Source organism: Octopus sinensis, linkage group LG18, assembly GCF_006345805.1.
Source record: "Octopus sinensis linkage group LG18, ASM634580v1, whole genome shotgun sequence".
In the NCBI taxonomy this organism is placed as follows: domain Eukaryota; kingdom Metazoa; phylum Mollusca; class Cephalopoda; order Octopoda; family Octopodidae; genus Octopus; species Octopus sinensis.
The window spans coordinates 35,178,843-35,191,369 of record NC_043014.1 but is presented as its reverse complement, the minus strand read 5'-3'; the positions used below and the strand labels follow the sequence as shown (position 1 = coordinate 35,191,369).

Here is a 12,527-nt window from a genome sequence, read left to right as displayed (position 1 = left end):
CAAGGACAGACAAACGGATTAAGTCGATTATATCGACCGCAGTGCGTAACTGGTACTTATTTAATCGACCTCGAAAGGATGAAAAGCAAAGTCGACCTCGGCGGAATTTGAACTCAGAACGTCGCGGCAGACGAAATACCGCTAAGTATTTCGCCCGGCGTGCTAACGTTTCTGCCAGCGCGCAGCCGAAGAGCGAGTTTCTGCGGAATCACTTGATTTATAAATTTCCCAACTAAATTTCCCAAAAATCACACTCCAACCCCTTATAATGTAATTCCATATATTCTTAAATAGGCCGGTTGATCAAGGCCGGAATATTTTTGATAACCGATTTGCTCGATCAGAGATAATCTGGACTTAACTAATTGTACAGTCCACTTCTTATTTATCAACGACCTACTTGCAGCCACCTCCAACACCGCCCACATAGACAGTACTACCATTCACTGCTCACTAAACTTCCATACCCAAGCGTCAAGACAAATACTGATTCCATACCCAAGCGTCAAAACAAATTCATAATCAGATACCATGAGAGCATTCTCTAATCTAGTCTCCTTCAACAACACAAGGACACAATGACTACACATACTATGAAAACAATAAGAGCATTGTAGTTCGCTTGGAGTATTGTTCTACAAAAGTAGAAAAAGAATGTAACTAGATATTTCTTAGACAACTTCCTCGTGAAGATAGGTTTTTGTGCCCGAAATATAAAGAGTTTTTGTAAAACTTTCTGCATTGTTCGAAGCTTTCTTCATTTCCGTTTTCATTTTCTACTTACGAAAACAATATTTTAATGCCTGATTCTTCTAAACATTAAGAACATGCAACTAGAACTCTTAAAGTCACTGCCAATGCTAGGCGTCACCTCACTCTCGGTCTCTAATGATCTCACATCCTCAACATAACAAAAACTGCTTGTAAAAGCTGGCCTTTCTCTTTGGTAGCAGAAAATACATTAACTACCACAATTACTAACCTTTTACAAAGTTCGGCGAGAACCACAATGAAATACTGGTTTTGCATTTGAGATACTGTTGCTGCTGTTTCTGTTGAGCGAACGGTCTTCGTCCCAGAGCTCGCAAGATGGGAGAAGTCCGAAACGTGGTCCTTTGCTATTCGTAAGACCCGCAGAAGAGAAAGCAGGTCAACCCCCGACACCGAGAGCATCGACGGATGGATGAATGCGCATCCAGGCTCAGCGGTTGCGTAGGAAGTCGGAGACAAGAAACAGGAAGAAAGAGTGAGAGAAAGTTGGAGCGAAAGAGTACAACAGGGGTTGCCACCACCCCCTGCCGGAGCCTCTTGGAGCTTTAGGTGTTTTCGCTCAATAAACACACACAACGCCCGGTCTGGGAATCGAAACCGCGATCCTCCGACCGCGAGTCCGCTGCCCTAACCATTGGGCCATTGCGCCTCCACTTGTTGCTGCTGCACATAGGTATCCTTGACTGCGCCCAAAACGACCACCCGACTGCACGGCCTGACATTGCGAGTGTATGAATATATATTTAACTGTCGAACAATGAGAATGAGAGTTCAACACTACATTGGTGGATAAAAATTTTTTTATATATGTATTAAGGCTACCATTGATTTCATGTCAAGAAAAATATCTTAACATGAAACCAATGGTAGCCTTAATACAGAAATAAAGAAATTTTATCCATCAAAGCGGTGCTGAGCACTCATTCTCATTGTTCGACATTTGCGTATCAATGCTTCCGACGACCCCAAACACCGGATAAATAGAGAATACCAAACGAGTTCCCTATGGATACCGTATTTATTACAACTCGTGGCTTGTAAACGTATCTAACTCGCTTTCGCTCGTTAGATACGTTTACAAGCCACGAGTTGTAATAAATACGGTATCCATAGGGAATGAGTTTGGTATTTTATTTATTACACACGAATAAACGACCATATTTTATTAACCCAATAACTAAATTCTTCACGTTTAGTTGTAACTTATGAATGACAAAAGTAGTGCCGTCACCGTGACCTCAAGTCATCACCATGGATTGACCAATCAGAAGCAGCGCTGTCACCGTGACCTCGGGTCATCACCATGGATTGACCAATCAGAAGCAGCGATCGCAGTATCTGACATATGTTAGATACCAAAAATATCTCAGTGTTCTCACTCACATGTGTGTAATAAGCACCAAATACGAATAGAGAATCAAAACAAACCATATGATATAATGTGTGTTTGTGTTTATGTACATATATATATATATATATATAGATATATATATATATTATATATATATATATATATATATATGTACACTAAGGGCACTAAAGGAAAAGGGAATCGAAAGAGACTACGCGAAGTTATTAGCGAATGTGTGCACCAACTGCAGAACCACAGCAACTATAAACAACAAAGCGACTAATATTAAAATTGTTAAAAGGAGTCAGACAAGGAGACACTATGTCACCCAAATTATTCACATCTGTATTAGAAAAGGTTTGTAAGAACTTAAATTGGTCAGATGAAGGAGTAAATATAAACGGATGCATACTTAATCACCTCAAATTTACTGATGAAATTGCTTTCATTTTCAGGGGCATTAAAGAATTAACAATAAATGCTCTGAGAAATAAAAGAAGAAAGTAAAAAATGTGGACTCAGAATTAATATTAGTAAAATGAAGACAATCTCCAACAATTTAATCACAGCTGGAAATGTAATAATAATAATCTGCTTAAAGAATAAAAATCAGACCAAAGAAATTGAATGATGAACAGCCTTTGGTAAATTGAATCAAACCATGAGCAATAATTTGCCCATGTATCTAAAAAGAAAGGTCTTCAACCAGTGTGTGCTGCCTACCATTATGTATGCATAAGACACATGGACTACCAACAAAAGCATTGAAAATAGATTAAGATCAACACAAAGAGCCATGGAAAAGAGAATTCTAAGGATTAACAAAATGGATAAGTGGAGAAACAACAGAATAAGAGCGGCAACAGATATTATGCGTAAGATATATTTCTTTACTACCCACAAGGGGCCAAACATAGAGGGGACAAACAAGGATAGACAAAGTGATCAAGTCGATTACATCGACCCCAGTGCGAAATTGGTACTTTATTTATCGACCCCGAAAGGATGAAAGGCAAAATCGACCTCAGCGGAATTTGAACTCAGAACGTAACGACAGACGAAATACCTATTTCTTTACTACCCACAAGAGGCTAAACACAGAGAGGACAAACAAGGACAGACAAACGGATTAAGTCGATTATATCGACCCTAGTGCGTAACTGGTACTTATTTATCGATCCCGAAAGGATGAAAGGCAAAATCGACCTCGGCGGAATTTGAACTCAGAACGTAACGACAGACGAAATACCTATTTCTTTACTACCCACAAGAGGCTAAACACAGAGAGGACAAACAAGGACAGACAAGCGGATTAAGTCGATTACATCGACCCCAGTGCGAAACTGGTACTTTATTTATCGACCCCGAAAGGATGAAAGGCAAAGTCGACCTCGGCGGAATTTGAACTCAGAACGTAACGACAGACGAAATACCGCTAAGCCTTTCGCCCGAGGCGCTAACGTTTCTGCCAGCTCAAACTTTGAAATGGTCTTCTGCGAGACGTGTTTAGAAAGACAATAGATGGAATAGCAAATTGACAGAGTGGACAACACATTCAGAAAAAAATGGAGAGGAAAACCATGCAAAAGTTGGAATGAAGACCTTGTTAAATTCTTCGGCAGCCAAACATGGATGAGGAAAATATTGGACTGTGATCGATGGAGAGGACATACTGAGGCATTCGTCCAGCAGTAGACTGAACATGTGCAAGGATGAGATGGTTGCATGTTGCGAGGGTGCTGGGAATGAAAGATTCCTCGTGAACATGTCATAAGTCTGCATACAAAAGTTTCAGTAGGAGAATGGGTCTCGTGGGGTCGGAGCGTAAGCCATCTCTCTGCTTCATCTCATGTTTGTATTTCGTCCTTGTTGTATCTCATTCGATTTCATTATATTTTGTAAAATTTTAAAAGTCATATAATCATTGTGTGTCTGACCCCAATCAGGCTGTATTGTCCCCCTCTATGTTTGGGCCCTTGTGACTAATAAAGAAATTGGATGATCATATATACGTGCGTACATACATAATACGTTTAAACTTTGAATAAAACGTATAAGTTACGTCATAATTATTGAGAAAGTGTATTGAGAAAAAGACACTTAGAGATACAACACAAGCACACACAGGCACGTTAGATTAGACAGCTACATTCTTATTATTTTTCTAGAAGATTCAGTAAATAAACTAACCATTCTATGAAGAAAGAATGATCAGTATATTCACTTGCCTACTTGCCTGTGTGTGCATTAGTTTGTGTTGCTTTTGTCTCTAACTCGTTATATTTTATTTAATCTTTTTTATATAGTCTTCATCGTCACGGTCAGCAAATATGCTGCTTTCGCCATTTTTCTTAAGCATAGAGTAAAACAACTGTGAATCACTACATCAAGATGGTGAAGATGATATCTTTATTAATACTTTTATATACGGTTCCTTGATAGGAAAAATATACTGGATCAAGAATTTCGTGTCTGCAGTAGCTAATATGCTACCATAGTCATCATTTTCAGGTATTGTTGTTTATAGATTCTTCATATTTTCGATTCTTTTAATGTTTTATCTTAACAACAATGCAAAGTATTTTCCTCTTTCGTTCTTCTTTCCTTCTTTCCTTATATTCTTTCTTGCCTTTTCCCCTTTTTCTTGTAACTGTTTTTCTCTTTTCTACTTCTTGTTCCGAGGTCCATCTCCTAAAACTGAATTCTTACCCAAGGCCTAATACACTTACACACACACACACACACACACACACCACACATACACACACATACACACACATACACACACATACACACACACATACACACACACACGCACGCGCGCACACACACACACACACACACACGCACACACACACACATACACAAACACACACACACACACACACACACACACACACACACACACACACACACACACACACACACACACACAAAATGCATTCTCTCTTCAAACATGATTTATTATTGCTGCGTTTAAAAGTCAATTTTGTTGTTTTAATTGATTCAACCAAATTAAACAAAATTTCTTCCAGTACAACAAACAATTAGTTAAGAACGAATCCTGTATTTCTGTGTATACATTTATAAGAAGGTATTGATATGTAAACATAAGCTACACAGTTACCTCAGTCGGTAGTGTCAAAGAAGCGAACGGGTTGCTAAGGAATTTTGGATTACAACGAATTTCATGTGAAATTACAGACCATGTATTTATTGTATAAGGACGTTTATCGTATAAGAACATTCAATACTTGGAACTCTACTGACTTGTTTTGGAGAATTTGTTGCAATTGCTTCCTCCAGAGTCATATCCCAATGACGACCATATTCGTCGCCAAAAAACATGTAAAAAAAATTGCCCTAAACAATCGCAGTAGTGAAAACATAGGAATCCAAAATTTCAGGATTGCAGGTCCGGATTAGGCCCGGAATGTTTTTAATTTACTCACGGAGTTAGCCATTAGATTATAAAAATTGCTATCGCACAAAAAAATTCGTCGCAAAAAATCACGTAAAAAAAATCACCGAATACAATCACAGTAATAAAAACTTGGGAATCGCAAATTTCAGGATTATGGGGCCGGATTCGGCCCGGAATGTTTTTAATTTACTCACAGAATCAGCCTGATTCCAAAATGGTATGATATGTTGGGCTACGGCCTCTAGGAGTAAAGTTGAAAAAGTGTAACACACTGAGACACTGACATTCACATTTATTATATTACATTACATTATATTATATAAAAATATATAATGGCTCAGTAGTTAGAGCTTCGAGCTTACGATTGTGAGGTTGTGAGTTCGATTCCCGGACCGGGCTGCGCGTTGTGTTCTTGAGCAAGACACTTTATTTCACGTTGCTCCAGTTCACTCAGTTGTAGAAATGGGTTACGATATCACAGATGCCAAACTGTATCAACCTTTGCCTTTCCCTTGGATATGCATGGGCGACTGCTGGTCTTCCATAAACAACCTTGCCCGGACTTGTGCTTGGGAGGGTAACTTTCTAGGTGCAATCCCATGGTCATTCATGACCGAAGGGGGTTGTATTAAGGTGGCGAGCTGGCAGAATCGTTAGCACGCCGGGCGAAATGCTTAGAGGTATTTCGTCTGTCGTTAGGTTTTGAGTTCGAATTCCGCCGAGGTCGATAAAATTAGTACCAGTTATGTATTGGGGTCGATGTAATCAACTTAATCCCTTCCCCCAAAATTTGAGGCCTTGTGCTTCCAGTAGGAAGGATTTATTAAAGTTGAAAAAGTGTGACACAATAAGCAGAGATCGTTATAGTTATAGGAGAAAAAGTAACTTGACATTAAAGAGTGGAACGTACAATTTCCTGTAAGTCAGACTGCCACATGATCCCAGTAGATTAAAGAGAAAAGGCGTTGCTCCGAAGGATGGCGAGGGAGGTGCGCTGGAACAGCAACTCTAACTCACGGGCTGCGCACTTCTGATAACCATCTCTGCTCCGATAGTGGTGAGTAGCGATATGGTCTCGGGACCAAGAACACCAGATTCCACTGCCACAGGTTCGATCATAAACCTGTCGGAGAGCGATGTTGTTTTGCGTTTTTTTATTTTGTGTTTTGCTTTTTTTTTCATCGAATCTGCTGTGGTTCTGATAAACAATTTTAGAAAAAGAAACGGTGTAACCATAATTGATCGATCATGCACTGTTAACCATGTAAGTGTGTGCATGTGTGTTTGTATGTGTATGTATGTTTGTGTGCATGTGTGTGTATGCAGGATATACATGAAAATGCCCGATGCTCTTTCGGAGATTGTGGACGCTGTTCCGGAAGACCGGATGAAAAACCATTTTATTGTTCCAAAGAAAGAAAACTTCTCATTCATTGACCATAGTATTGAAGGTAAATTCTTCTGTTCGGTATAGGCTGAAAGAATGAATCCACTCGTGACCAAGTTTCTCCGGATGTCTGGAACACTCTGGAGTTTTCAGTCAGAAGATCCGGGAAGCCAAAAATTTCAAAAGTAACTTGATAGTGATCTAGCTAGATTTAGTCAATGTTTACGGCTCTGTTTTTCATGCTCTCATACATGCAGCCCTAGACTACTGCCATGTCTCTCTGCTCATCAAGGGAATAATCACCAGATACTTCAGAGGCACCCATTTGCGTTTCAAAATAGCCCAGTTTACAATTCAGTGACAATTCCTGGGAAAGGGAATCGTAACTGACAGCACAGTTTTCCCTCTCTTCAGCATGGAAACAAAATCGCCGTATAGCGCTTTCAAACTTTGGCACAAGGCTAGCAAGTTCGGAGGAGGAGCTAAGTTGATTATATAGGCCCCCAATGCTCGACTGTTACTTAACTTATCGACCCCGAAATGATAAAAGACAAAGTCGAACTCGGCGAAACGGACAAAATGCCGCCAAGCAACTTGCTTGGCATGCTAACAATTCCGCTAGTTCATTGCATTATAATAGCTGCGGAAAAAGAAAGCCTAGGATCAAGAATGAAGCCAGGCAGCCAACATACAATAAGTAGTTTCATGAACAACCACAGTAATGACCGCAATCCATGTGGTGGCAAAACTTAATTATACTTTGTCTAGCATCTTCTCAGGAGCCTATAAAATACGTACTAGCTGACCGAATCAATCGATAGAATTTTTTCTTTACACATCTGCGACACGGATGATTAAAAAAAACTGATACGGCACCAGACCTTTACCCGGCATCTAGAAATCTGAGAATACTCTGCAGCACCATGCAGTATACTGTACCCTGTATTGAATAAACTGGCTCCGTTTCTGAACTCAGATAGTTTGCATATGTTGTGTTAAAAATAGTTTTGTTTTGTTATTTACTTTTAAAAGTGGATAGATAAAGAGTAAGCAATCTCTTCTTTGGAATTATAATAATTTGTATCTTCATCTGTTAAATAAAATCATGTCCGTTATATTTTTTCATATAATTTTCATCCTATAAACATTATACTGTGTACATGATAGTGTATGATGTATTTTAAGAATTTTTAATGGATCAATTATTATCAAACAGATACTACATTAGAAGTATATTAATATGAATCTGTTAAATACAATTTAGCTCTTTACTTTTCATAGTTTATTTTATATTTTAAGTATATATCTAGGCTGTCTCCAGAAAACTGAAAAATCCAGAAATCCGGTACTTCTGGTCCCACAGCTTGTCAGATAATTTCTCCAGTACTTTATTTACTTCTATGACTTGATGTTAAGAGTTCCAGTACCACCAAGAGGTTAACGTTCCATGGATAAAATATTTTATAGTGTAGTACGACACGACCGTACGAAAGGAGATGGTGAGGAATGAAGGTCTCCTTTTAATCGCCGCACGGTCGCCTTACAAAAGAAGCCACAATAATGGATAAATGAATAAGAGGGCCACTGAAGAATAAGATGAGACGACACAACCGTTATGTTAAAGAGAAAAGGCTTATTTATAGGTTAACTTGTGTGTCTGTGTGTTCGTGTCATGAGAGTGTGTGCACGTGTGTGCGTTATAAATATGTACATAATAATACAGTGCATAGAAAGAGTCTATAACAGCACGCTAGATGAATGTCCAGACACAAACGGAGATAAATACCGGTTCGTAGTAAGATACACAATTGTAGAGGTTCTGTAACCATGAAGTTGTGGCTACAAAGTGGAGAGCCGGTTACTACGCGTGTAGAGGTTGTAGCTGCGATCCCGTGCCAGATTACTTGGTACAGAAGATTCTCGCAGGTAGAGCTAGCTGTTAACCTTGGTGAGTATTCATAAACAGCGTGAAGTTTAAACGTGGGTGATGTTACTTGTACGTATTGATGCTGGTGGTCGCGATAAGCTAAAAGGCGACGGTGGCGAAAGGCGACGTTACGGTGAAGGCGACGGTGGTGAAAGGTCCTGAAATGTTGCGGTGGTGTTGGTGTCGAAGTCGCTGGAACATGGCTGAGTTGCTCGAACTGGCTGTATGTCGCTGGATACTCTGTGGTCAATGGTGTAGGACCGAAGACGAATTACGGTTGCTGATCTAGCCTTTTAAAGAGTTTAGTGGGCTCCAGAAAAAGAACCTAGAAGACTGTGTCACGGGACCTTATCTGAAGGCTGCGATTGGTTGGTTTACACATTGGCGCGAAATAAAGCAAAAGACAAAACTGCACCAAAGCCAACCAATCAGAGCAGCGGACATAACTGGGCCTAAGCATCCGAAGGATGGCTGTTATCTGCTACGTCCTCATTTGTATGATATCTCTCAAAGAGAGATAATATATTTCACTAAGTGCTATAATAGTAATATATTGACTTAGAATTTGTCTGTGACCTCCCTGCCCAGCAATAAATAGTTAAGTGTTTACATATTTTATACAGCGAACATCAAAAACCAAACGAGAAATAAATAAGGATAAAATGTTTGTTTTTTTTTCTTTTTTTTTTTAAATCTTCTTCCACTCGCTCGCGCTGGAAAGTATGTAAGACAATTCAGAACAGATTATAGCCTTATTCTTTCTCAGCCAAATTAGTCACCTAATGCCTATTTATAGAATTTTGAGTTGTGCAACGCTTTCTAGAGATCTCAAACTGAAAGTTATTTTTTTTTTAAATAACTATTTACATGTTTGAGAAAATATATATACACAGACTTTCAAAAGTAAATAGACACATCTCAACATAATGTTTTATCTGTGTGGGTACTATATGGTGCTCGGAACTTGTTGATGTATTATCATTTTCATTTCCATAGCCAAGTTGATGGGCGTACCTCACAAAAGCATCACAACTCATCTGGAGTTACTAGACATCAGCTGTCTTACAACGGGAATTATTTTTAACAATCTATTTAAGAGCCTGAAGACATTCGTCACAGGGTCCAAATTGACCAAAATGGGATGCTGTTTCATTCGGTCAAGGGGGATGCTATCATTCTTTCGCTGGTGCAGTGTACAATCAGTTTGTTTTATGCAACTTTATGCTGGCTAAATCTACCCTAAGATTGACCCACAGTGCGCCTTTTTGGAATATCAGACAACTCTTTTGTTTATGGTATTCGCTGCATGACTAGTTACTATAAACAGTGACTATACTGTCATCTGAAATGAAAAAGTAATAATACATCATCAAGTTTGAAGCACCTGGTAGTGTCTGCACAGATAACACTGTGTAACACGATTTTTGTCCTTGGGTAGCAGCTATTTCCTATTTGCTTACCCCAAGAAAGTATGAAAAATGACTAATATTTCCTTCAAACTTTGCCTTTGTTACATTTATTCAAACCTCAAAGAATCCCTCTCGGCACATGGCTATGATGCTCCCCCACTACTCCTGATCATGGCCAGAGATGCACATATTGTCAGCCACTAAGGGACATGTTCAAGTGGTTATGGTCAAGCAACTGACAAGCAAATCTGTGATATTGAGCAGAATATTTGCTATTTCTGCTTCGGCAACTCAGCGCTGAATCTGTCTGAAATGTAATGGGAAATAGGTCAGTTTCAAAACATTGATGTCCAGGTCACAAAAGCCAAGCTCAAGGTTCGAATAGTAGTAATTTCCATTGATTTCTAGATAGAAGCAAATAGGAATAAAAATAAAAATAAAACTGTTATACATTGGGGTTTGAAAAGGTGTTTATTTACTTTTGAGATGTCTGCGTATATTCATTGGAAAATATTTTATATAACCTTTTGTCACTTTTATTCATTTTATCAAAAAAAAAAAAAGAATATAATTTTAGAGAATATTATTTTTCAGTTTATTAAAAAATAATTACAAAATCGTTATTTTATAAAAAATATAGATAAGAAACATAAAAATATAATTCTGCAAATACCTTGCTTTTTTTTTTCTTACCTAATTTGTATATTCTAATTATTATACTACTTATTTTATTTTGTGCAGCTTCAGGAGCAATGTTCTGAGTCTTCGATTGTCTTGAAAGGTCTCCTCCATCGGAACGCGAAGTAGCCGGCTCCAGATCCGAGTGCAACAGCAATACAAAGCCATGCATTATATGTCATGAAGATAAGCATAAGAAAATAACTGATCGTCATCTGTACAATATGAAGCAGGGTCTGGACAAGGTGAGGAAAAACGAATGCGGAAGGTCTGCGAAAGAATCAGATACAAACAGAGTAGTAAATAAATGACTTCAAACAAATTTAGTTGAGGAACATACTTTAGGGAAGATGGATACATGATTTTAAAAATCTTTTATTTGCTTTGATCATTAGACTGCAATCATGCTGAGACACCGCATTGGAGGGTTTTTGTTGAACAGATCGACCCCAGTACATTTTTTTCTATGTCTGGTACTTATTCTATCGGTCTCTTTTGCCAACTGCTTTGTTGCAGGAATGTAAACAAACCAACACCAGTTGACAATCAATTATGGAGGACAAATAAACACCCACACATACATACATACATACATACATACATACATACATACATACATACATACATACATACATACATACGTGTTTATATATATATATGTATATATATATATATGTATATATATATGTGTGTGTGTACATATATATATATATATATATATATATATATATAAAACAACAGGCTTCCTTCAGTTTCTATCTACCAAAATCCACTCACAAAGCTTTGGCCGGCCCGGAGCTATAGTAGAAGACAATTGCCCAAGGTGCTTCGCAGTGGGACTGATCCAGAAATCATGTGGTTAGGAAGCAAACTTCTTACTATACAGCCATGCATTTTTGTTTGTTGTTGTTTTTTCTTGGATTCTGTAATCAGTTAGTGTAGTAGTATGCTTTGGACGTACATATAGATGAAACAAATTAATGTTGACGAAAGTATATGAAATGAGACAAATGTAAATTATACTATCACGCACCCTATTGGCAGAAGGAAATAGAATTTTAGTTGTCAAAAGTATTCAGTATATATAAATACACAGCCTTATCATGAAAGAGAGGGAGAGAATAATACAGCGTGTAGCGGTATCTGATATCCTCACTGTTTGAGAGACACAGCAGGAATGAACTCGTTTGAGATTACAGCCATCTTTGGCTCGGTTGTTTCTGTTGTATCCACTGATCTGATTGGTTGACATGTGGCGCGATTTGTCTCTACTTCCTATTTCGCGCCAGAGTGTGAAACCAAACAATCACGGCCTTCGGATGAGGCCTGCTTCTTGATGCCCCTCTTTGAGCCCACCACAGGCTTTAAATAGGCTTGCATTTTCACTATTCTTCGTCTTTCGACTTCAGACCTTTTGAGGTTTAGTCACTGACCACAGAGCTACTCAACATGTTCCAGCGACAGACGACCAGCCATGCTCCTGCTTCAGCTACGACGACGCTAATGTAACCCGCAACATAACGTCCTCTATCTCCGCCGCCGTCGTCACCATCATTGTACTCTCTACCATCGTCGCCATT

General features: G+C 38.6%; 1 protein-coding gene and 1 long non-coding RNA gene across 2 annotated transcripts in view; one reads left to right on the top strand and one right to left on the bottom strand.

Annotated features, from left to right (window-relative positions):
- Positions 1–4,259: 4,259 nt before the first annotated feature.
- LOC118766979 lies at positions 4,260–11,273 on the top strand. Its single transcript, XR_005002898.1, has 2 exons — positions 4,260–4,633; positions 11,017–11,273. It is a non-coding gene; the product is annotated as an uncharacterized LOC118766979 (long non-coding RNA).
- LOC115221781 (high affinity copper uptake protein 1) overlaps positions 10,948–12,527 on the bottom strand; it is a 61,490-nt gene continuing 59,910 nt past the window's right edge. The window contains exon 5 of the mRNA XM_029792007.2: positions 10,948–11,217. Within this exon, the coding sequence (XP_029647867.1) occupies positions 11,013–11,217 (205 nt within the window). The 3' untranslated portion in view covers positions 10,948–11,012. The remainder of the gene's footprint in view (positions 11,218–12,527) is intronic.